The 26,950-nt window shown below is 39.5% G+C and overlaps 1 protein-coding gene across 4 annotated transcripts in view; it reads left to right on the top strand.

The window, feature by feature from the left end:
- Positions 1 to 3,714: 3,714 nt before the first annotated feature.
- Positions 3,715 to 26,950, top strand: part of LOC109310106 (core histone macro-H2A.1) — a 45,276-nt gene continuing 22,040 nt past the window's right edge. For 2 of the 4 annotated variants that reach the window (XM_019535114.1, XM_019535112.1), the window contains exons 1-4: positions 3,715 to 3,911; positions 19,486 to 19,592; positions 21,270 to 21,467; positions 23,914 to 24,021. In XM_019535114.1, the coding sequence (XP_019390659.1) occupies positions 3,740 to 3,911; positions 19,486 to 19,592; positions 21,270 to 21,467; positions 23,914 to 24,021 (585 nt within the window). In that variant the 5' untranslated portion in view covers positions 3,715 to 3,739. Of the gene's footprint in view, positions 3,912 to 19,485; positions 19,593 to 21,269; positions 21,468 to 23,910; positions 24,022 to 26,950 lie in introns of all 4 variants that reach the window. The other 2 variants (XM_019535113.1, XM_019535111.1) reach the window with 1 other exon arrangement.

Here is a 26,950-nt window from a genome sequence, read left to right as displayed (position 1 = left end):
TTGCTCCTCTCTCCCTCTCTGGATTCTGATCTCAGGACTGTGCTTCTGCCTAAATTCTTGTGTTCTCATTCTGCATATATCAGATCTATTGGGACGAGTGTACAGACACAAGCTCTGAGACTGTCTATTTTCAAAAATTTCTAGGAACCCAAGTATAGTACGTGAAACGCGTTTTTATACCTGGTCCAATGGTCTTAATTCTAGGTTTGCCAGCCTGGAAAGAGGGAGGGAGCTAGGCTGCTCTAGTGGTGGCAGATGACAGTACAATGAACAATGATCTCAAGCTGCAGCAAGGGAAGTTTAGGTTAGATTAGGAAAAAGTCTCTCACAAGAAAGGTAGAAAACACTGGAACAGGTCACCCAGAGAGGTGGTGTATTCTCCATCCTTGGAGGTTTTTAAGACCTGGTTCGACAAAGCCTTGGCTGAGATGGTCTAGTTAGGGATGTTCTTTCTTGGAGCAGGGGGTTGGACTAGATGGGACAGTCCTTTTGCAAAGATGTATTAGCCAACCCCCTGCTGGCATAGAAAGTTAGGGTTGGAAGGACCTTTTCTATGATTCTACCTGTACAGTAAATTCATGCCAATTCACACTATAAATAGGAGACCTGTTGTGGAGTAGAGTTTTTGCAGATTACTGAATATGGAGCCCCAGACTCAGCACTAAAGAGATGCAGATCCTAGAGCTTCTGCAAAGCTGCTCAGCAGGTTTTTTGGAAGAAGCAGTTTTCAGCCCATTAGGTGAAGAAATCTACATGGGGCATGTGCCCCTACCAGCTGGACGGGAGCATCTGCGAGGTGTTAGATTCCTTTGCATTCAGCCCCAGTTTGTCCTTCACAAACTGTCTAGAAATACATTCATAGGGGTCTCTGCATGATTGTGGAAGGGGCTGGATCAGTCCCTGAAGTCACTACTCATGATGTAAAAGCAAGGATGAGCAATCACAACATGTACATTCCAGTTATGACACTTGAACTTCCAGTTCCATTTTTGACAGAACTTCCTCATTAAAAATTATCTCCACCTATAAGCATGCTGTGCTTCAGTTCTGTAAAACACACACAGTCTTGATAATATGGGCCCTCACTAAATCTTTGGCTAATAAATCTTTGAAAAAAGGACTGTCAGAAGATTGTGCGTCTTAAAATTATGTATTTTACTGTATTTCTGCAGGCCCCGATATTTCCTTGTCAACTGTTAGCTATGCTTGAAAAGTACAGATTATTTTTTAAGTGTAGAACAGTACATATAATAAATATTATTTGAATTAATAGTATTTTAAAATGTGCTTCCTTTGTTTTTCCCATGTTTTCGCTTTTAGTAAAGGCCAAATTTTTACAGGCTATAATTAGCCAACTGCTTCATAGAAACCCACCAGCTTTCCAAGCTACCTATGGAAAAATGTGTCTTTTTTTCACTTCTGTTGTATGTTTTCACCCTCCTCCATTTTCTAATTGTTTTCTTATGCTTTGGTTTATACAAGTACATGGATAATATACTGTTAAACATGTTAATTCCATCAAGTGTCAATTGATTGAAATTAAATTGAGATGAGTGACTATATTTGCAAACAGGCCTACAATAGGTAGAGAAAATACTCATACAATTACATGTCAGGTTTCCAATTATTAAAAAAAAAAGCTTCATCTTTATTTGCTGGCATTAACAAAGAAACAATACCTATCAGGTGATAGCATTTTAAGTCAAATGATCGTGAAGTTCTGTGTTTTTTTAACAATTATAGTAAAACTCTAACTCAGATCTGTTTCCCCCAAGCCAAGAAGTCAGCTTTTGCAGTCATTCACATTCATTGGGTTTTTTTGACCTGTTCTAGCATCTCACCCAGTGTGGAGCAAGCAAGAAGTGTTTTGACAATGGTGTCCCCTTCTAAGATGATCTAACTTTACTTTTGAAAAAAGGCCAGTTTTGCCTATCCAGTATGACTACAGAACTACATTGTGTTTACCTTCACCAAGCAATAAACCTCTCTCATTGATTTTTAGTAGTTTTGTGAAGATATTGAACCTTTGGTGAATAGAGCTGTGTTTTAGAGTGTGGGTAAAAAAAGAGACTGCTCAATAGCTTTTGGAATATGGTCCTAGTCATCAGAAATAATCCTGATATGAGATTTATGCACCTTGGATCTCAACAAGTAGTTGAGATTTAAAAGACTTCAAGGCATGTCAGTACAGATCAGGAATCATATCAGAGGAATTGCAAAATTTAAAAATAGGGTTGGGTGAACCTGTTTTGCCTAATTTTGAATTCACTCCATCATTGGAAATTCTGAAGTTTGACATGCAAGTTATTAACTTTGTAAGGAAAGACTAGGGAGAGCACAGGGGAAAAAAACCCCTAGAAGATCAGAATGAAAGATGGAGCAGAGAATTGGCAGAATGAAAAACAAACACAGACTGAAAAAATTTCCACTGACAACAGCATATATACACTGTCTAAATGTTTTCCATTTGTGCCAGACTGGATTTGGGGCAGGAGGTGAAGTCTGGGCTCTTCTATCACAGATGTATACCACTGGTTTCCCTTTGGCTAATGTTTTAAAAAGAAAAGTTGTAATAGTCTTTGTAAGAAAAAATATAAAATGCTGCATGGATAATACAGGGAAAATATGAATTAATTACCAGCGCTCCTGCAAGAAACTAGAAAAGTAAATCAAAAAAATCATTTGGTACACGTCAAAAGCAGGTTTCTTTACAGCAGTAAAATGAAATGCCATTGTCAGATGACTGTCGTGTGTAAACAAGTTACCTTGGGGAAGGAGTGCGGTAGCCTGAAGATCAGATTCCCCCAGGGCTCCTCTTAGTGGTATAAACCTCATTTGCAGGTAACAAGATTCTCAGAGGTTCAGAACCAGAAGGTTCATCTCCGGTCTTTCTCTGTCAAAAGTAGAGAGAACTTGGTACGTAGTAGGTGGAGACTTGCTACCTATGAGTAGTAAAAAATAAAAAACGGAGATCTTAGTTCTGTAAGGACCAAAGGTAGATTAATTCAGTCTGAATAGGAGTAATTACCCCATTAACAGTCATACAACCACATTCATTGCTCATGCATATTAGCAATGCTGTTGTGTACTGTACTCGTTTGATAACCCAGACAGGGGCAGTTTCCATAAGAGAAGGTATTTCCTCCAATGTGTTTGTGAAACATATCCCCTCCTTTTCCTCTCAAGCCTCATTTTGCCTGCTACATTAACTACCTCAACTTCACCTCATGGATAGCAGCGTTCAGTTTTATTTATCTGTAATAAAGTCTTCCAGGCTGGAAGGAAACTCCAAATGAACCTACACATTATTACAGATTTGATTTCTTGCCAATTGAATGCTGAATCACATTTTATATGCATACACAAGATAAGCATCCAGTATAAAACAAGATTTGTAAGTTTATATTATACACGCATGCATGCACACACGTGATGTGTGCAAGTGAAGAAACCTTCTCTCTACATGCTTCAGGTACCATTGACTTAACTCAAAATGTCTACCTCAGAATAACGGTCCAGTTTAGCTAAAGCTCAGCATGATGTAGTATTTGAGCACAATCAAAAATGTTGGTTCAATTTTGTTACTGACAAAAAATAGTTAATCTCTTGCCTCTAACGGGGTGGGGGGGACGGGGGGGTTACAGTGACCACTGGAAAGCATTACATTTTGCATTTCATACTGGTAACCATTTGTCTTCCTTTGTTTATAGTGTGCTGTTCCAGATCCAATACAGACAAAATGTCCAGCAGAGGTGGAAAGAAGAAGTCCACCAAGACTTCCCGCTCTGCAAAGGCTGGGGTCATCTTCCCCGTAGGAAGAATGCTCCGTTATATTAAGAAAGGTCACCCAAAGTACAGAATTGGTGTTGGTGCTCCAGTGTACATGGCCGCAGTACTTGAATACCTGACTGGTAAGATTAACAGAAAAATGCAACGTAGCACCAGGGAGAATCAATACAAGCACAAGCAAACTCCTATAATATACAAACAGGAGAAAATGTCTCCACTGAATTGTCTTTCTGTCTTTTCTAAAGGCAAAAACAGATGTTGCAAAAGTGAGGTACCTAGAAGCCTAAGCCACCAGATTTGGGCCTGGATCTAAAGCTCCGTATTTTGTAGGCATCCCAGTCCAGGGGTTTGGCTTGGCGTGGCTTGTTAAAAAAAACACTCTTATCAGACTTGACCTTTCTGAAAAATTCTCCCCGACAGCAACGGGCACTGGTTTGAACTTCCCATGCTGCAGTCCCATGTAATTCCACTCTTGCGTTTGAGCTTTTGGTTGATATTATATTTCTATTAGACTGTAAATACTTTTGGACAGAGTTTTTCTTCCTGGTATGCTGTAATTACTGACCCAATTATATGAATATTACATTTTTCCTGGCTTCTAGATTACTTTCTTCCTGGATGTTGGGGTGGGAGGGTGTGGAAATGGACTTTCCTATTTGTTTATTTTGAAGTCCAGATGCACACTTTACTTTTAGGTTTAGTCAGCAGATCTGTAAATATGTACTCTCTATCAGCCTGTACTTCAGTACAATTTGTTTCTTTTCTTTCATTAGCAGTCATTTTCTGTTGTCCCCAGCACTGTAACATCAGTGCTGCACTGGTAAAAATCAGGAAGTTCAAGGTTTTTTTTTCCCCTATTTTCAGAGTGAAGATTGAGGTAGAGAGAAAGTAGTTATCCTGAGATTATAAAGGAAGTCTGTTGGCAGAACTGAAAATAAAACCCTGGATATACCACAGAGCGCATAGGAGCTTAACTACAGAAAAAGTCTTCCTCTTGTGGAAGTCTTAAAAATTCCAGGTTTTATTCCTGAAATGGTTTATTCCTGAAATCACTAACTTGAAATGAATCCTAAATATAATAGTTTGCACTATGGGAGGTATTATCAAGGATGATAGATTTTTAGAGATAATAATCTTGACATTAGCCACTGAGTGTAAACAATAAAAACAAACCACAATCTTAGTCACAGTCACACAGCCCTATCGGTTTATGGATCTGTATATCTGTAGCTTAGAAGCCTCAGCATAGGACTTAGGCTTCACCAATGTTAAATGGATTGTTATTCAGTGGAGACTTCTATTAATAAGAGATAATGAAAACCCTTCATTGATTTTAGTCTCCCCCGGCTAGCACTTCTACACAACACTTGCTTCATTTGGTTCTCTGGCAGTGGTAAAATACCTGATCCATCAAAGGATGATACCTTCTCCATACTGTACCCTGTCAAGTGGGAAAGGGAAGCAGAGTTAGAGTGCCTGTTCATGTTCTTGACAGCAAGCAGCAAAGCAAATGATTTGGATTTGTCACTTTATTAAAGTGAAAGGAATGTTGCTGTCACCACTAAGAGCACACACTTGTGTTCAGCTCAGAACAGCCATGGACCATCCTCACAGCCAAGACCTGAGGTAGGGAACAGTGATTGTGATTTGAAAGGTTTCACGTTTGGCTTTCTCCATCACAGTTTTTACTTCTGTCTCCCCTACCAATGCTACAATAAAAGATTGGTAGCATAAGAGAATTCATTCATGGTCTGCCCAGTTTGTGCAAAAAGCAACCATTTACATTACCTTGTTGGGCTGTGTTCTTCTGCTAGTCACCAAACCTTGCTTATTTTTCCAAGAAGTCTCTGGTTAGGTTCCCCCAACCCCATTTTAGCTTTCTTCTTTAAAATAGCTCTTATATGCTGTAGACTCCCTATAAAAAGAAATTAGAGTGCTTTGTTTTCCTTTTCTGGTAATGCTGGTGCATATAGCTATTACATGAGAGGAATGGCAGGGGCTTTGAATGTTGTCCTTTTAAAGGAGCAGAGCAGTACAGGTGAGCTTGAGGCAGTACTAATGAGCAGCACATGTTACCCATTAAATCCTTGATTGAGAGGCTTTCTGGAACAGGGATATATTTGGGAATGGAGAACTCTATAGGAAATGGGTAGTATTTCTTTAACAGCTGTGCACTGTGGGAAGTTGAATTGGAGGAGATAAAAGCACACATCCAAAGGACCTTATTTAAAAGCAGAGATGCTAGGAGGGGGAGAGTATTGTTTATATAATAGGCTTTTCTCATACATTGATGTAGGCAGTTCACCTATTAAGGCACCTGTTAGGTGGATGAGTTTATTGTAGAGCATTTATGCTCTCCAGGATGACTAGGGGGAAGGTAGTTGTAGAATTCCTTGTGCTGAAGTCTTCCATCTCCTCATGTGTTGGGCATCTAACATCTAGCTCTTTTTTCTCCCCATTGAATCTTGGTGGGCCTTTTGTGTCTGACCTCACCTGCTTTTCTCCTCCCTTTGTCTATTGAACACTGCAGCTATTATTCATGGGGCATGTCTTTTAGGCCCTTGAGTTTTAGTATCTTCATTTGAAAACTGTATTTTTTTTTTAATTTAAAAAAGAAAGCGTGTTACAAAGATCATCAGAACTCTTAGGAGTTCACTGGAACTCATTGGAGACTTTCAGTAAGAGAGCTTTTTTTCTGCCTGCCTTGTTAAGCATCACTCTGTAAAGCCAAAAACCTCCTCTTCCTATCCCCGCCCCCCCCCCCCCCCAAAGGTAATCTGGAAAAGGCTGCCTTATCAGGCCATAATCTGAGAATAAATGGGGGATGTTAACCTACCTTAGAATGGAGGAAGAAATGTGATGTAGTGAAGATGAGCTAATGTAAACCTGAAAGATGGCAGGGAAGGAGACCCTGTCCATCTGGAAAGGGAAGTGGAAATGATGATACAGAAAATAAACCAAGGGAGTTGGTTGAAGAAGAGGGGACAATAGGATGTAAAAGAGGGTCAGGAATTAAAGGGCACTGAGACATAATCAATGAAAAGGAAGCTAGAAACTTTGAAAGCAGTTCTGTTACCTATAGTGTATAGTCCTGATCTTAATCCTTTTCTATTTAGAGCAGTTAAAAGGGCATTAGATACTGACTTCCACTGAAAAACCTCCTTCTGAACTTGCACTGAAAGATTAATGTTCAGACCAGCGGTTTTTGAAAGGTCCTCTCTAAAGGAGGCTTTCAACTTCAGTAATATTCATAGCTATTTAGATTTTTGTTTTATTTTTTACATTCTTCTCTAGTTAAGAGATTCTTTTGTCCCTTTTTCAGTTCAAAGAACTTTGCAGCACCACTCCAGAACCTGAAAACATGGATATGTTGCACTTTCAGTTCTTCTTTTCCTCTGTCATACCCTGATGCCCCCCAAGCTCTAGTTTACATTCTGTCTTTCAGTACCGTGCACACCATCTCAGGGCATTGAAGTACAGCTTTACTAACAAGGAAGCAATATACATTGTTCTAGTACACTAGAGACCACTGTACTGCAGCCACTTCAGGTCATTTGAGCCTAAAAAACACGTATCTTTGTTTTTCCCAACCAGAGGGATGGTAGAAGCCTCTCGGGTGTTCTGGCAGCTCCTGTCTTGACCAGCAGTTCCCTGTAGCCATTATTGTGCTGCAATAAATAAGGAGGAAAAGAAAGATCTTTAAATATTTAGTTTGTATTTGGCTCTTCAATTAGTAAAGGGATCCCCTTTATCCCACTTTTCAATATACTTTGAGGTCTGGTCAGACATAGCTCAAGTCAGGCATACAGTACCGTCCTGCTTTTTGACAGTAATATCCCAAAACAGTCCCTGTCAGCATGTACAATCTACATGGATACCTGTCTACAAATGTACTTCATACACATTCATTCTCTTGGATTTCATACAAACAAATAGCATAGAACCTCTACCTTGCCAAAGTGAGTTGGGCAAAAGGAGATAATGCATCTTTTTGTCTTGTCAAAGCTTTTGAGGCAGATGATATGATGTACATTGCAGGTCAGTTCTGCCCACATACTCCAGAATCATACATGATACCTTATAACTCATGTTTGTGACATTTCTTCTTTCATCCCAAGATTGGTTTAGATAGTGCTGTCAAATTAGATCAAGGCAACCAGCATATTGCATTGCAGTTCTCCTTACACTTTGGGGCCAGTTTTTGTGGATTGCAAACTGGTTTGGGCTGAAAAGGAGCGCTGTGGTGGCTATACCTTGAGGTCACTGACAGATTGGGATGGCTCACCTTATCCCAGCAGGGGTGAGGGCATGCTACCCATTTCTTTTCCTGCTCTCCCTAATGTAAAACTATAATCTGCTTTTCTGCGTATTTCCTCTGTAAAGCAATGCATCAGTTCTGGCCATATTACCTGAAACCCCTATGTCTCCAGTTGGCTCAGAGTGAGAGAGACGGTCGTGTACTACATCTTGGACCAGAAAAACCATTCAGATGTCTTTGTATGGATCCTTAGTTGTTCTAACATGTGCCTAGCCACATACACGGCCACATATCTTCCCCTTGGACCTATAATTTTCAGGAGTTGTGTTACACACATCTACTCTGAATATTCCATCAACCCGAAAAAGAACACCCTTTGGTTCTGAAAAAAGGAAAATCAAATTCTCCTGAGCATATATTAACGGCAGCCAGAAACAGGCCCGAGAGTGGTGTTTTTTTTGGTCAGCTCACTCCTCTACACTGGAAATAAGTTTCAGTTGCCAAAATGTCACAGCAAATGAGGAGAGGGAGAAGTTTATAAAACAGCAGGAGAGCAGGCATACAGGGGAAAAAAATAGGACTTTGATTTATATTTGTCCTGCAGTCACTGAAGTCCAGGTAGAAGAAAACTTTAAACGTCTGTTTTTTCCATTAAAATTTTTCCTGGACTGGATTTTATTGTCAATTCATGTATTTTGTTAAAAAAGAAGACAAGCACCTTTTGAATACCAGAGCTATAATTCCATCCCTGGGTTTCTGGTGACTTAGCTTTGTTCTCAAGCTTTATGATATCACCAGAATTGGCAGTGGAGTTTCAGATACTCAAGGTCAGTTGTCTGCTCTTCTGTCTCACAGCATTTTAGTTGCGGAAGACTGTCTGAAGCTGTTGACCACCTCAAAATTGACAGATGTGTTCAAATCTGGTAAACTGTACTTCTCACCCCAAATATTGACTTTGTCTGATGTTTAAATTAATCAGCTTGAACTGCAGTTCACCTCTCGTGCTTTCCTTGCTGCTGAAAAACTGTACAAGCTACTGGAGTAGGAATGTGACTTCATTTGTTTTTAAAGCAAATGCTCTAATGAACTTTCTTCTAGGGCAAAAATTTGGCATTCCCGCATTCCACAATAAAAAGACCACTGGTTAGAAGCAGGTTTCAGTTACAAGCTTTCTGAGTTTACTAGTGGGGAGAGAAAAAGAACCCAGTGGCACATAAGTAGAAAAAAGATCATAGGTGCAAATTCCAGTGATGATAACAGTGCCCTTTTGAAATAGCTGAAACAATTCCAGCTGTGATATGCTTTTTCTCCGATTGAAACGGGCAACTTTTTTTAAACAGTAATCCCTGGTGCAGAGTTAAGACATATAAACTATAAATCTGAAGGCTGGACAGAAACACTGTCAATTTAAAAGACTTTGAGAGTCCTTGAGCTGCTTTTCAGCCTCGGAGAAACTGCTTAGTCAGGAGAAAGTGTCATTGCCTAGACACAAGGTGATGTGAAATGTGCAGCATCAACAAACTGAGAAATAGAAGGAAGTACTGTTTTCCTCTCACAACTTCTGGTGTCTCTCATAACTTCTGGTGCACAATTTTCAGTGAGACTTTTTTTTTCATTTTGAGAGCATCTGTCTTGCCAGCAAATTCTAATTGTACCGCATGCTCTTTGGGGTTTGCAAAATAACTTGAGTGTTGAAAGATCAGTGTTTCTAATATGGGTTAACACTGCACATAAAGCACAACAGTGCTGTTGTGCTTGCAAGTGTGCCGGTGCCAGCAGTGAGCTTTCTAAAGAAGTGTAGTGGCAAAGCTCCTTTGTAGCAGCCTTCTTTTACATTGGGTCCGTGCCATCTCTGTAGCAGAAGCAAGATTGTCACAGTTACTTACAAAATCTTTATACTTGTAAAAGACGCCTGTTTAACTTTTAAGACTTTGTAGTGTTATCAATTAAACGTTTAACAGTCTTCCCTTCTAGCCTTATAAATGCATGAATCAGAGTGCTTCCGACATATATAAGTGGAAAGTTTCCTTTCTCCCATAAGCCTCCTTGGCTCAGATCCTGTAAACACTTATGCACATGCTTAACACATGAGCAGTCCTGTTAAGTTTAGTGTAACTACTGAGTATATGGCTAAGATTATGCCTAAGGATTTGCAGGTTATTCTCAAAACACTGTAGATCAAGATGTATGGAAAACCAACTAAAACAAAATAATTTCCATGAAAACCATTGCAGTACAGTCACATACGCCCATATATAAAGCAGTATTTCAGAGTATCTGCGTCCTATTTGGATATCTTTTTAAAGCCTGGTACAGGACCATACATGGCTTCTGATTTCAATCATTGATTTATTTCCTCCCTTAAAAATTATTACGCTTTGATTTATGCCTTGATCAATATATTTTACCTTTTAAATATTGCATTTGAGTATGACTCTGTCAAAAGTCATTAGCTGTTTATTTGGCCATCCATTGCTGTTTATTTTAATAGTAGCATCACATTTTGCTGTTTTATTTTAAACAAAATATGAGGTTTATTTTGCTGTACATTCTCTTTTTCCGCCTATAAAACTCTTATATGGGAAAGAAGTGCCTCTTATTTTTGCAAATAATTATAGATGCCATCTCTTGACATAGTTTGTAATGTCTTTCTTCTTACCCCTCCCAATTGTAGCCTGAGACCATCCCAGTACAGAAGAGTGAGAAGTAGGACAATAATCCTGCCTTTATCAAGTACAACTTAGTACTAAGCATGCCAGCCAAATTCAGACTTTGGCTTATGAATGGAAGAACAACTTCCTCTTTTTTTAAAATCTCATTCTATACATATGGGAACAAGTAAAGATATATGTAGGCATTGGGGCTGTGTGAAGCTTCGGTTGCTGATTCGATTCGGCAGAGTTTCAGCCCGATTAGGTAGCTGAATCTTTGAATCGAGTCAGGAATCTCTCTGAATCGAATTGGAACCCTCCAGATTGATTCAGACATTTGGACATAGACACAGCTTAAAATGTTTTTCTACATACCTCAAGGTAGCAGGTAGCTTATGAATGCTGCAATGGTGGGGTACATGGAGCATCCATAGGAGTGTGTGGGGGGGTCCCCAGCGTACTGGGCAGCAGACCCAGAAGTGGACCAGAAGTACTTCTGGCTCTGCCAGGGGGCATGCAGGAGGGCCCTCCTGTGCCCCCAAACTGGGTGACTGGTGCCTCCTGGGTCTGGGAGGGGGCACCCAGGGTCCCCCTGCAGCCGATCGCTAAGCTGGGGGAGGGTATGGGGTGGGGGAGGGCCATGCGCTCCCTGGCAGACCCAGAAGTGGACCAGAAGTAGTTCCGGTCCACTTCTGGGTTCACTGCCAAGCACCCGGGGGCCCTCCCTGCACTCCTGTGGGATGCTCCATCCGCCCTACCATCGCAGTGTTCGCAAGCCGTGCGTAGTGCCTGGCGGTATGTAGAAAAAACATTTAAAGCTGTGTCTGTGTCCTAATTGCTGGTTCTCCAAATCAGCATTGAATCTTCACATTTGGACTCGGCCGAATTGAATCAGGGACAGTGATCGAAATCAACTAATCGAATCACTGTCTCCGATTCGGGACAAATCCAAATTGAATAGGGCCAGTTTCGCACACCTCTAGTAGGCATGTTTCAGGAAATGAGTAAGTATGTCATCTTCCAGATAAACATAAAAGCAACATTGGTTTCTGTATGCTTCATAATAGCCACTCTGCTGGTTATACGGGATGAGTAAGACAAAAATACTGTTCAGTATGTTAATGTTTATGCTCAGTTGTACATCTCATTACAAAGATGTATTGGATGTATTCCACATGGCCTAAAGATAATTTCTGATACAGAAAAGACCTTAGGCAAAACTTAGAAACAACAGAATTTTTTTTTAATTAATGATGAAAATAGTATGCATTTAAACTTGTTCCAACAGGATCTAGGTTTTTTTAGCATTGGAGGCAACATCCAACGGAAGGAAAACAGATACTACAGTGTTGATTACGGCATAAAAATTAGATGGAAGAGGAGTACAGAAAAATGGCATGAGGTCTGGTTGGTGAAATCTAATAATTATGTAACCCAGTTTGGTCAGCTGCATCTTTAGCATTGACTTGTGTGCAGTGGCATGCACCACTACCATGCATGCTGGTCTCAGCACCCTGATGCATACATCCTCAATACACAACCCATTCCCTCCATCCTCTTTGTGCTCTGGCCCCTAGTACAGAAATCTTTCCTTCCAAACAAGGTGAACCCCAAACCAAACATTTGATATGAGGTCATCTTTTCTTTTATTACTAGTGGTGTTGGCTTCTGCTAGCTTCAGGCGCTGATTGGCACCCACCACCTGACTTCTTTGTGTGTATAAATGCAAGTTCATAACGTATGCCTGTAAAGGTCAAAGACTCTAAACCAAGACTAAGTCTGAAGACATTAGTGGTCTTCTGCATTCTAAGGCAACCACGCCAAAACATACATGCTGCACTCAATCAAGTAACGTCTGGCAGCAGTTAAATTAATCATGTTTGAATGCATTTTTTAAACATGTGTAAACTGTTAAAGAGTAACAACTATGTGTCAACTATTAGGGAGAGGAAACGCCATTGCAAAAAAAAAATAACTTGGGTTAAATCGGAATTTGCCAAGTTAACAGAAGGGAAGTGTGCCGTAGCTTCTTTACTTGGTAGACAGGGTTTGAGCATTGCACATAGACAGCATTTAAGTTTGACTTCACGTTCAGGTTGCCCAGAATATGATTTCTTTGTGCCCTTGTAAACTGATTAATCTGGAGCTTTAAAGAGCCTACGGGTGAAATTATACCGGGACATCTACAAAGAGTAGTGGATCATTTAAAAATGTAAGAAATGATTGAACAGAAGTTTGAGTCAAGTGTGAGAGCTCTAAGTGGAAATGACTCTTGTGGCCTGAACTGGTGCTTTATGTAAACATCAGTCAATCATCTGCCTCACAAAAACACAACACTTACAATAACCTGGCACAGTTAATGGTTCGTGCTCAAAGGGGCCCAGTTTTGATATAGCCCAGAGACGAAAGCATGAAGGTTTTTTGTTTTGTTTTTTTTTATCACATCCTACAAAGATGATTGCCTTGTTGAGGGTTGAGGTTATATCAAGGCTTGCACACAGTAATGAAATTCCTTGAATTGATTTCCACTGCATCAGATTTCCATGACTTCGAGTCAAGGCTGAGAACTGTTTTATTGGAATGCATAAGGGGAAAAAAATTATTAAATGATTCTACCTTTGCCGTTAAGACTGCAGGTTCCAAGGGGGGTTGGCTGGAATATGTAGAGGAAAGAATGCAGGAAACTCTTAACAATCATACTTGATTGGGGTTGATTGGGTTAAAACCTTCCGGAATCATGTAAAATGATTCTGAACTCAATAAAATGCTGATGGAGCAATGATTAATTTAAAATACAATAAACAGACTCCTTGTCATGTCTTCAGCTTTATAGCAAAAAATATTTTCTCAATGGGATTTTTACCAACATTCACTTTTCTTTGATTCCTGGATGTTGTTCTCATTTTTCTTTTGGTTGGAGGAAAGGCTTCAAACAGTTTTTCAAAAGGCCCTGATTTCTTTCTGTTGGAAGTCGTGTGTTCAAAAATTGGCTTTGTCTCAACACATCACCTGTTAGCTGTTACGAGCTGAATTCTCAAAGCTATGACTTCATCTCCCTGAAGAGAAGGTGGACAAAAAGTTTCAATACAACAGATATAGTTTAATTCAAGAGACATAAACCTACGAAAGAAAGTGGGGAAAAAAAAAGGATTCTTGGGATGAATGTGGAGAGCAGAACTGTCAACTGTATTTACATTCAGATAGCAACCCTGCAGTCCTGAATGCTTGCCAAATGCAAAAGCTGTGCATTTAGAAAGGGGGAGAGGGACATGACTTTAAAGGATTCCTACATTAGTAATAGTTTATTTGAAGAAAAAAAAATACAGAAATTTCTTACTGGACATGTGATGAGGTAGAATGCAATCACTTGTGATTTTAGCCAGGTCAGAAGTTGCTACTGTGTCTGTTTCGTGTAGGTCTACATTAATTTGGTTTTTTTCCGCTCCTTTTTCCTGTATTCCTTAGACCAGGTTAGCATAGTAAAATGGCAGATAAAGCCATGTGCACAAGGTGCAGCAGCAGATTTGTAGAGTATACAAATGAAATTAATTCAAATGGGGATGTTGCAAGATGCTCCAAAATTGAGTAGACTTCTGTTTACATTGAACCTCCAGATGCTTAAAGACGCTCATGAAAACCCTGAAATTCAGCCTGGAATCAGCTTTCTGTAGAGATTTCTAACTTTCCTTGGTTGTGCTTCCATCAGAAATGCTTCAAGAACAGCTTTTCCTGTAGTCTTATCTCTGCGTAAGTGCAGAGATGAAGACCCTGTTTCTTTTCACTTCAACTCATTTTCAGCTGAACTTTTAAAAACCTAAGCAGCCAAAACATTTTCTTTTTCTTCAAGTTTTTAGGAACAGAATTAGACCAGTTTTTGTTACCAAGATCTGTCTGCTTCTAAATCTTTCAACTCATTTGCATTTTAATGTATTTGACTCCCTTGTCTTTGAGCACAGGCTAGTTATTTAAAAAATGAATTGGATCCAAAAGTAAGTCAAATAGTTATGGAGATATGAAGAAATATTGATCCTATAAATTAATTAAGGGTGTTTATATCATATTCTGCCTTCCCAGGCACTGCCTCTTCCTTCATTGCCTACCACTAATAGGAAACCTCATCCAGTGTAATATGCCAGTGTAATATGAAATTATTCACATTTCATCTTTTTTCCTGTGAGTATACATCATTCAAATTATTTATTTATTAAAGTGTTTTTTTCATATAACATACATTTGAAAAGAATGCTAGTGGAGGGATTTTTAAGGTTAGTCTTAACTCTTTTGTTGGGTAAATATTGGTTTCAGCGGGACCACTTGTATGAGTAAGTACTCCTCTGGATGCATAAGGTTACAGAACAGGGCTTTTCAGCTCCAAATGCCACTAAATTTGTGTGTGCTCCTTCTTTCATCAGTCAGGTTTGCTTATATTTTTGATGCGTGGTTTTCTTAGAAGGTACATCTCAGTGAGCGTACTCTGCAGAAGTGTTGCTATAGTAATTATCCATCTGGGAAAAAATACTTAAGTAAATAAATAAAGAGAATAGAGAGAGCATAACGAGCTAGAGCCTTCATCCTTTCTCTGTACCATCGCATTTTGAAAAGACTCTGCAAATGCTCTAGTTCTGTCAGGAGGACTTGGGGGCAATTTGTGTGTGCCACCAGACCTTTAATCTATAGTTTGGGTGGGGGCAAAGGATAGTATGTCCTCTGATTTTTTTTATTTTTTTTTATTATCATTATTATTATTATTTATTTATTTTCCTCTGTGCTGATACGCTGCCTTTCAGGGAGTCCACCTTTTGATGCAAATCACATACTGGCCATTAGCAAGTCTGAAGGTGGGCAGGGTAAGAACTACTGATTAATCAGCATATAGCAGTTAACCATTTTGAGGGCAATGATATCTCAGAGTGCAAACCATGTTTCAGCTGCCCATCCCATGAAGTACATGGTGGTAATTGTTGAAAATGTTAGCATTTCTTTCTTGCTTGCCTTATACTTTTTGCCCATGGTGCTGCTAATAGATACAGCTTAATAGGAGAGTAGTGGTTTGTGCAACAGCTTGGCAGCAACTCAGATTTCTTGGAACACAACTTGCACAACTGAGCTAGCATCTTGGATAGGCACCTTGGGTTTGCTGTAGCTTCCCATGTCTGTCTTTCAGATAAAGCCATAAAAGAGGTTGCCATCTGTTTTGCACAGACACAAAGAACTAGATTTTTCCTCTTTTTCCCTGGACAAGTGCATACATATATTTGTACGTACATATACCATTACTGCACATACATGAAATATACATATGTAAAAGAGGTGGAGCAGGCATTTAGAAGTAGCTGTTGGTGTCTTAACAGATCCCTGGTTTGTGTGTTTGATCATAGGCCTGTAATACTTTTAGAAATTTTTTATTAAAGTATGGCGCCAGTTGTTCTGTGGCACGTTTTATAAAAGCAAGAGTTTGCAACAGCGTGTTAGGCAAGGCCCTACCACGATTGCCAGTTTCCTCAACCAGGGTAGATTGCCATCAAATGTAGCTGCTGCACATATGACTACATGGGTAGTAAGTGAAGTGCTTTAGGATGAAACATACTATAAAAAGCTAAGAAGATAATATTACTTTCCATTTAAACGCAGCTTCCTCTGCGTTTGAAGGTCTCATGAAGTCTTCTGTGACTCAAATTTGGAACTGGCAGAGGCACATTGTCCCTACAGTAGTTCTAGAGATGAGCCTAAGCTGAAAATCGAGATCCAGACTGGATTTTTTTTTTTTTTTTTAAACAAACACACATTTTAGTCAGGAAATTTAAAGTCCTCTTCTTTACAGAAAGCAGGAGCCAGATTTTCTTCATTTGAAACTGGTTTAAAACAGAAGTAAAACACTACTTGAACTTTCAAAATTACGCTAATATAACACTAACACAAAAGTAGAAAAGGAGCTGCAACGAAGTCCAGGCAAACAGTTCAGATCTTAGGGGTTTGCTGGTGTAGTGGTCTGAGGTTTGTCTTGGATCCATTGCCTTAGCAAGAAGAGTTGTCTTCTCTTTCCTGTGCTGTTTTCACTTCGTATCAGTAATGCTCAGTTTAACCCAGGGAGCATCAGTGCTTCAGAAAGCACTTGTGCTTGCTTACTGCTTAGCTTTGGTGTTTGCTGTACTGTGGGTCATTTCAGCATGCCAAAAGCACGCAATGCTCATTGGAGTCAGGAGAGGGGGAGCACAAAAAGAAAAATATTCCTGCCCCCACTCCTCTTGTGGTGCTCTCTGCCAGCACAACCCTTTTCCCCTCCCTCCTGTTCCTGAAAGGGAAGTGGGGTACCTCAACTTCCCTAAAGGACCATTAGAAAACTGTAATTTCAAAATGAGTTTCCTGTCCAAGGAAGAGGGCTTAGCACTTGCAAGAACAGTTCTCCACTGTAAGAGGCAGACATTTTAGTTTTATGAGGAACAAATAAAACATTCCTCTCTGCTTTACTGGAATAACACTTTCTTAGCCTCTTTAGTTACCAAATGACCTGTCTGCATAGTTATGCTGATCAGATGCAGAGAATAACACAGCACAACTGTTAGCAGGGCCTGATGTAGTAAAGAGATGGAGGTGGGGGAGGCAGGGGCAAACAAAGAATAGTCTACTGTGTTAAGGCAACCTCTCCCCTTACCTTTCAGCCAGTGCAAACCCTCAGACATTTAAGATCACAGTTACTGGATATAGAGAGATTGGGGTGTTTCTTCTCTTTGTTACATAGGTGCAAAACACTCCTGAAGTCAGTAGGGGTGCGCTTGCATGCATCTTCATGCAGATTTTGTGCTTTGGAATTTGACACAGTACCCGCCGCACAACAGGTGCCTGAAGCGCGTCGCGGTGTGTCGAGCCATACGTGTCTGGACTGTGGCTCGCTGCGTGATGACAAGCTTATTCTGGCTTTCTTCAGTTTTGTGGAGCTGTTCAGGAGGGGGGCATTCAGGATTGCCCAAGCCTGCTTATTCTGATTCGTTTTTTATTTGCCACGTGGCTGAAATGTTGTCATGTGAAAAAAGGAATAAATAAAAAGCCTTGAGCCCTAGCAAGTGAGCGTTTGGGGAGTTTCTTTTGTTTTCCTAATTCTCAGCTGAAGTAAATCATGCACTGCTTAAGAGTGTGAGGATCCTGAAAGCCTGGTGAAGTCCTTGATGACACTTAACTGTAATACATCCAGAAGCAACTATGGCTATTGCAGTAGGTGTCATAACTGGCTTATTATGCGGATTGTGATGAAAAGTAGTTGGGAAATCATATTAAAATCAGTCGGATGTAAAGCCGTGGTCTGTAGTGATACTGTGTCACTTTTTTACAGATTTACAGAGTGTTACAGGAAAGTGATGTGATGATGTGAGCTTTGATTTTAATCTTCTTGTGCATTTCCACGATAATGTCTTTATTCCCTTCCACTCGCCTATTAAAGCAAGTTTATGTAACATCTTACTGTGCATTCGGTTCAGCTGTTACATGGGGAAGGAGTGCTGTAGAGTAGTCCTGCTGTTCAGTATGTTGTAGTATATTCAGATAGAATAGACTTAAAAAGGCATTTTTCCTTTCCTTTCGCTTTTTTTTTAAAGTCTGCCATTTATGGGTTTGCCAAAGCCAGTGTTACAAAAGCAAGAGAGAAACCTGGACAGAACCTTTCTTCTTTTGCTGCACAGTCTATAAATAAAATATAGCAATGCAGTTTAAATACAGAGTCAGATAAACATGAGCTTCCATTTGTGTATTCGTGCCCCCAACTTCTTCTTATTTTAATCACTTGTGGTTCACTTGCATACTTTGCCTGGGGCTTTTTAGCTGACGATAAATATGTTTAGTAGATAAAATGCTGGCCTTTCACCTTGTAGGCAATTGTACAGAAAAAAATAATCTCACCTAATTCCAGTCAAGGACTCACACATACAGTTGTTAAGATCAATTTGACGTGATTGGAAATCTCCTCAAAGGAGATAATCTATTAGGAGTGAACAAACATGATTAATCCATTGCTTTTTCTCTTTTGTTCCCTTGAGAAAAAAATCATTAAGGTAGGATTGCAGCAAAATGAGTGCCCTAACTTAAATGTCTGTAGCCCCTGTCTAAATAGCATAGCAAATGAAAAACACACGGTAACATTTCATGCATGCATGAAAAAAAGAGAAACCTAAGTAATCACTCAGATTAGTGATACATTTGGCAAACCATTATTCTTTATTTACATACAGCACTCTGTAGTCTGGTGATAGGAGAACACTGGAAAACCCTACAAAGTTAGTGAAAACTCAGGGTACTTTGTTTTGAAAGGCCAAGAAAATAAGTAGTTTAGAAAGTAGAATTTCAGAGAAGCATCAAGTCTTCCTTGACACAAAAGGAGAGTTAGAATTTGGTTGTTCATGGGACAGTGTTTTATAACAGTTAAAACGAGTTGAGTTGTGTTCACATTCATACACTAACATCAAAGTGAGATAAGGGACAGGTATCCAGCTCTGAATTAGATACTGATGTCAGATGTGGAGCATGCATGGTTACATCTTCAGAAATCTGTAAGTGCAATAAAAGGCTCTCTACAACATCCAGTATATTCCAAGTTAGCATTTGTCTCTGAGCATTTTAATTGTGGTCCCTGATAAAGTGACATGGAACATTTTCAGGAGTTACAGATAATTGCATAATGATTTAATACATGTTTTGCTATTAAAGAATTCACTGTTTAGAGCCCCTTTCACCAAACAACACCCCAGGATTTCCCGTGATGATCATATTTTAATTAAGGTGGGCTTATTTTTCTCCCAGCGGAAATTCTTGAACTGGCTGGAAATGCAGCAAGGGACAATAAGAAGGGTCGAGTCACTCCTAGACACATCCTGTTGGCTGTAGCAAACGACGAAGAATTAAATCAGGTAAGAAAAGACTTCATCGTGTGAGGGCTGGGATTTCCTTTAAGGCTTTTTAAATTGTCTTTCCATATAGCTGAATTGTAATTCAAGACCTCTCTGCTTCTCATGCAGGCCACCGGGAAGCAGTTCATTCATTCATTCATTCATTCATTCTCTCACTCTTACTGTGTAACCAGTTCAAGTCCTCAGCTTAATTACATGTTTCAGTAAATAAAATGGGTAACAATGCAAGGGAGATACACTGCCGCAGTGGCCCACACTGGGAGAACAGCAAAACATCAGCGTACCTGGAGACAACAGTGCAGTCTCCTGGGAAATTGAATCAGCATTCTTCTCCGTATTGCAATCCTTATTTTTATTATCCAAAATCTTAATTACCTCTTTGTGGCCAGTTCCTGGAGCTGATGAAAAAAACATTGGGAGACTCTCTGTTGCAATTTTCAATGGGGCTTTAAAATTTAAAATTAAAAAATAGTCAAAGAAATTCAAACATAATTTATGCTATTAGAGGTCATTTATTTATACTGGAATATTATCCACAGGCATCAATCCAAATCCCAGCCCTCTGTGTTAGCTGCTGTCCCTGCATCAATACACTACTCCACAGTGAAGTAGGAAAATCAACCTACTTCTTTCAGCCTGCATATGTGGTCTAGAAGTCTGGTCATACTTTCCATTCATCATCCCTTTGTGAGTCAAGGGCCTTCCCTCTTAGATCCTGGGCTGTGGTTAGGAGCACTCGATGTGCATCAAGAGGTGGGAGTAATCCAGGGGATTTACGTCACCTTTCGTATGCTCCCTAAGGCAAGGGTCATGTTGATCTAGGGCCAGGCATGAATTGGAGGGTGGAGTTAAGGTTGTTTTTAAATTATGAGACTTGATTTCCTCTGTGCTTGTAATGGTTTTCAGGTACTGTGTGCCAGTCTGAATAGTTCTTTATGTTCCTTCAGTGGATAAATCAGTGGCTCTCAACCTTTTAGACTCAGGGCACCCCTTGGAAAATGCCAGCTCTTAGTTTTCACTCATTTTTTGACTACAGAAGAGTAATAGAGCAGTTCTGTTGGAAAGACTTCAGAAAGACCGCAACACATCAGAATGTTTTTTGCACTTTGAATTCTTATTTGAAATAGGTTTATCTTGTGAGTCATGTTTACTTACTTAACACCCTTGCTAAGAATCACTGGTTTACATGTTTGTGAAGACTTGGGTTCTTCTAACTGTAAAATTCCTGATATGTTTAACACTTCATTGGAAGTTTCTTCTCTACCTATATTTTCTTCGAACAAAATTCAGGAATTTTGCAGAAGGCCCCACCTGCCCCCAAAAGCGCCCTACTGTGTGGAGTTTAGGGGCTTCATTCTTCTAACAGAGAGTCAAAGCAGCTTTCCATGCGTAAATTGATGGTATAGGTGGAAAGCCAGTTGTGTTAGAGTCCAAAAGACAATAGGCAAGGATATGTAGATCTTCTGTCTGAATGGTGTGGTTTAAAAAAAAGACATGATCAACTTATGTCATAGGTTTCTTTTTCTCAGAGACCATACTTATTGAGAACTGTCATAGAAGCAACTGAAAATATATATTTGATGTATCAAGCAAATATGGGATTTGTAATAAGTGCTGCTCGCTCTTAATTAGAGCATTAATGCTCAATTTTACAACTACATCTTTCTTTGCACATAGCTATTGAAAGGCGTTACCATAGCTAGTGGCGGGGTATTACCGAACATTCACCCTGAGTTGCTGGCAAAGAAGCGGGGATCCAAAGGGAAACTGGAAGCCATCATCACTCCACCTCCAGCCAAGAAGGCAAAGTCTCCCTCACAGAAGAAAACTGTATCAAAGAAAGCGGGAGGCAAGAAAGGAGCAAGAAAGTCTAAGGTAAAGTCATCTATATCCATCAGAACTCGCAGGGCAGGAGTAGAGTATCACTTAAAGTCTATATTCCTGTTCAGTGGGCAGCCTGGGGTACTGATTTCCATGCTGATCCGAAGGAGTATTAAAGGTCAAGTATCACCCTGACATTGTGTCTGGAGAGTCCACTACATGTATTGTACAGGAAGCTAAGCTCAAGAACTGCAGCTTTTGTGGGGAGCAGCAACTAAGTCCTTTCTAGAGGCTTGAGAAGTGGAGAGTGTTGTCGTAGCAGGGTGGAATTGCAGCCACCGGCTCTCAGAGAACTCAGTAGATCCAGAAGTCTCACTAGCAGCAGCTGTATGGTGTCAACACTGGGGCTTACATTTACTTGTTCTGTATGCAGAATATTAATTTGTGGCACTAAGAAAAAGAGGATTTGGGTGCTGCTTTCAAAATTGGAATGATAGCATTTTGCAGTTACAAGTATTAAGAAGAGCATAACATTTGTTTGCTCATTTTATAATGTCTGTCGCTAATAAAATCTATCATTTTTACAAAGTCTATCATAATATTCCAGGGAATTTTGTTTTCAAAACAGGTTTAATAATATTTTCCTTATTCAGTGAATTTATTGAAATTCAAGAATGGGTTTAGTTCTTTCTCTAAAACAGAGAGAGCCTTTTACCAGAGGAGGCAGTTCAGTCCCTTTCTGTAGTGGAAAAATTATGTTCGATATAGCTTGATTGAATAAATTTGTTAGCTAAACCGGAATATTACAAATATTCTTCTTGTAACTCATCAATTTTATTTTGCTATAATTGGGATTCTTCTATGTCTTGAGCTGGAGATTTATTTCTTAAAGACTACTTAAATTCATTCAAAATTTGATAGGGGGAAGACTTGAAATGGAACACAACTGTAATATGCTCTTTTTTTTTGTTTGCCTGTTTTAAAGAAATTGGGAAAAACTTTTATATTTAATATTTCCCCCTCCTTCCTCCCCACTCCCCACGTTCTGATGTGCAGAGATTGGGAATTTCTTTTGTACATGGGTGCCACATAACCAACATTTAATGCATTTAAAATGTGTTTGTGAAATATGATGCTTGCTAAAATTATGAATGCCTAAAGTTCACCTGCAGTTAATGTGTTGTGGTTGAAATGGTACTGTGTTCAACAAAGCAAGTCCTGTATGCTTCATTTGTGGGTTACTTTCTTGATTTTTCAGGAAAGTCATTTTTGAGCGCTTTTTTTTTTCTTTTCATAGTCCACCTAGTAGCTGACATTTGGAGCACAGAGCTTCTAATAACCATGCGCTAATAATTTCCCTGAATCTGGATTTTTTTTCCTAGTCGATTACAAAAGCAGGAAGTCTGTTGTGGGGTTCTGTTTTTCTTCCACACAAACTGCATTGTCTGCTTACTATACACTAGTTTTTGGCTAACAATAAACTCCCAGGGAATTGAAATAGGACCCATGAAAATCTAATTTGCAAAACATTTGTATAATGTAAAGCATGGGTACAGCTTTGAGAAACAAAACATACTCCTGCATCTAAACCCTTTCAGTTGTTTAGTCACCAGTTATGTTACATATTTTTCTTGGGGGCATAGAAGACACAGTAGTGTCCCAAGTACAGGTTTCATGTATCACGTTTGATGAGGTACCACACATTTATGTTAGTTGCAATGATTAATTCTACTTGAAATTAAAATAAATAAGATCATCACTGTTTTCAGCTGTTGAGTTGAAACAACTTCAGTAGCTACCAGGGTTCTCATTAACAGCCCTTCAGAATTGTACCGTTCTAATTCTTGTCTGATAAATGATCTATGCCAAACACCTGTTGTTCCAATTACCTAATCTGGTTAGGTAAAAAGGAGAAACCCTGTAATGTTTATTGCAGGTAGTATTGGATAAGCTAGAATTGCTTTTAAAAAGAATTTAACCTCTACCTGAGATGGGAGGCATGCAGGTAATAGAATTATATTAGTGATGTTCCCAGAAGGGTCTGATTTCAAACGTGTGTTTGAAAACAGATCTGTGAATTTTCCATTTTTTCACATTAAGACAGATGCCAGTTTTGCTCTTATGAATGCCAAGGGCATGCCTCCACTTGCATGCACAAATAACTATGTTGCTGTCATGCACAAACATTTTCAGAGCATCATTCAAATTTCTCTTCTATAATTTGACTGTTCAGTTCTCTAATTCAGTTCTCTAATTTGTGCAATAAGCAAGCAGAGGCTGAAGTGGACATGGAAACATTGAAACTTTTGATGCATGTATATAGCCTCCTTTTAATATTAATTTCATGGGAAACTAAAGAATAGAATCCAGTCTTGTAGCTCATGTTTGCAATTTATCTCATGGTAAATACAGTTGTATTTATGGCACTACATATTTATCAGTATATTAGACTCTCCATCTCATACTTAGTTAAACTAATGAACTATATTTTTGCAAGAAGAAGCAAGGAGAAGTGAGCAAATCAGCAAGTGCTGACAGCACAACAGAGGGAACCCCTGCGGATGGATTCACAGTCCTGTCCACCAAAAGCCTTTTCCTGGGCCAGAAGGTATGTTTGTGCATTTGATAAATCAATCCCTATTTTGTGGTGTTGCTTTAGGGGAGTTTCCCCTCCCAAAACCAGTCCGTGCATGTGCAATACTGAACAGGTCTTGGAGGAGCATCATTTTAGTCCTTGAACAAAGAAATCCCCTGAAACCGTTTTTAAACATTGTTTTATAAATGGGTCTCCATGTGCCTACATAACCACATGTTCAGACACAGTGACATTCTCCTTGCAGTGTGTAACCTCCAACATTTTTATTCATAGACAGTGTAATTGTAACAGCTAAACTGCCAGTGCTGAAATTTTGCTAAGGATGGAATGGCTTTACTAAAGGGCAGCCCACTTTATTGCCAATATAAATGATTTACAAGCTTCTATCAAAACCTATTTAAGCCATTTGTTTATAATAGATTTTTTTTTAATAAAAGCTAATGCTGTACAATAATGAATGACACTTTTATGAAAAGCTATATATCATCAATCCTATTTTCCCTGTGAATATACTTTGGGAGTTGGGGGAGGTTTAAAGCGAAAATATCACTTTAAAGAGGTATTTAATTCAAGAAATTAAACTAGTTTCTTATCTTGAAACACATCTTTTTCTTATGTGATAAATTTTTTTTAAGTAAAGCTACATCTTTCTTTTATCATTCAGTAGCCAAGTCATTTATAGGCAATGAACCATTTTTGTCCCATTGTGGAATGCATCTCTTGGCTCACCTTTATTTCGTGTCAAGATTTTATTCCATTTATCATTGTTCAGCTTGTCTGCTAAGTTTAACATGCATGAAAATAACTGTATTTTATTATTTGCCAAAAGTTTGTGCGTCTTGTGTGCAGTTTGCAACCCAGGCCAGAATATCATTTTGGAGATGGCTTTGGCTTGCATTAATTGGCTAGTTCTGCAGTGCTGGTTTTGAAATGCTTCAAAGCATTTTAGTTGATTAAAATCCGAAGTTTATCATCTCTGTAAGGAAGCAGTTTTAGGCTTTTGAAACTGATTTTGAATTCCTTTTGGTTACCATAAGAATAATTTAATATCAATTCATGCCATACTGTCACAGACCTGAGATCAGTGGTCCCTTCTATTGCTTTATATGAATCCTAATATTGCCTTGTGGATATTACTTCCCATCATCCGTCATGTCTAGCACTGGGGTACTAGCTAGTGTCCCAGAACTTCACACTCAGTGGCTTCCTCCTTCACCTTGAGGAGTATACTGCCATTGGCCATCCACCCCAAGCCCATTTCAGACCTTCCACTGATCTCAAGGAGGTGGGCAGGTTTCATTCTGCCTTCATATACAGACACACAAAAGATCAGAAGTATGTAAATATGATGCAGATTGTGCTCGTTTAATTATGAACCACAGATGAACGGTGCACTTCTGCTGATGTATAGAAGATAAATTCACCAGCCATTAACGACCACATTTTGCTTTTAGTTGCACGGTACAAACTGCCATTAAAGTTAACGAGACTTTAGTGCGGAAGGCAAAGATGGAAAATACCATATCTAACAAATAAAGAATTCCCTACATCCTACTGTCCGCAACCGTCCTAGTTCCCTTGAGCTGACCAATAACGAATCAGTTACTTAGGTGATGCTTCTCCTTGGAAAAAACTCTTTTTTTCTTTAAAAACCATCCTGGTTTTGAATGCTTTCTTTGTAAGAGTAAGCATGTGGGAAGTTTTAAAATGAAAAAAGCATTTGCATAGCGGTGGCTAAGAACATGATGTCTTTGAACATATGCATATATCAAGCAGACAGGATAGAACAGCCTGTCTGTTGATCATAAGGAATATTTTCAAAACCATTCCTTAGAATTTCCTTTTTATAGTGTACCTTGCTACGTGATTTTTCCCAGTGGTCAAACAGGATCTTGGGCCATATTCTGCAAGTCCTCAGCATTCACAGAATTGATAGGATGAGAGAGTGCTTCTCACCTTGCGTGGTTTAGATCCACTGTGCATGAGCAAAATAAGAAATTGCTGGTGGTTGGTATTGCTACAGTATGTCTGTTGCTATGTCTAAACTGAAGAGGGCAAGTAGGTTGAACAGACCAGGGCCTAATTTCAGTTGCCAGTGATGTTTTACTGATGGACATTCAAATGTCCATTTTCCGTATTCTGAGAGCTTTACAGATTACATAGATTACATAGCGATAATGCATTTTTTTAGAAGTTGCTGACTGTAATTAGTTAAACTGTTCTGTTTAGTCAGTTATAGATGCGACATTGCTGTTTAAAAAGATGCTCATAATTGAAAGTTTATGTAAAGCCATTAAGTCTGATACCCCTTTTCAGGAAAGAATCTAAAGTTTTGGGGTGGGGCTTTAAATAGGCGTCATATTGCATTTGTGAATTAAATTTTCTTAAAACAGTAGACATTTATGCTAAAAAATGGTTAATACTAGGGGTGTGTGAAACAGGCTGTATTCAATTTGGATTTGGCCTGAATCGAGGACATTGATTTGATTTGTTGATTTGGATCACTGTCCCCGATTCAATTCTGCCAAATCCCAATCTGAAGATTCAATGTTGATTTGGAGAATCAGCAATTGGAACATCGATGTAGCTTTAAATGTTTTTTCTAAATACCTCAAGGTACCAGGCGCGGTTCATCATGCTGTGATGGTGGGGCAGATGGAGTGTCCTACAGGAGTGTGGGGGCCCCTGCATGCTTGGCAGTGAACTCGTAAGTGGACTAGAAGCGCTTCAAGTCAACTTCTGGGTATGCCACCGAGCACGCGGGGTGCCCCCCTACTTCCCCTCAGGTTCAGCAGTTGGCCACAGGAGGATCCCAGCTGCTCCCCCCAGACCCAGAAAGCACCAGTCGCTGAGCTGGAGGGGCACGGGGGAGTGGGCCCCAGCCTGCTCCACAGCAGACCCTGTAGTGGACTGGAAGGGCTTCTGGCCCACTTCTGGGTCT

This window comes from Crocodylus porosus, unplaced genomic scaffold, assembly GCF_001723895.1.
Source record: "Crocodylus porosus isolate Cpor-Errol unplaced genomic scaffold, CroPor_comp1, whole genome shotgun sequence".
In the NCBI taxonomy this organism is placed as follows: Eukaryota; Metazoa; Chordata; order Crocodylia; family Crocodylidae; genus Crocodylus; species Crocodylus porosus.
Note: the sequence above shows the minus strand (reverse complement) of the source record. Positions and strands in the feature narration are given on the sequence as shown.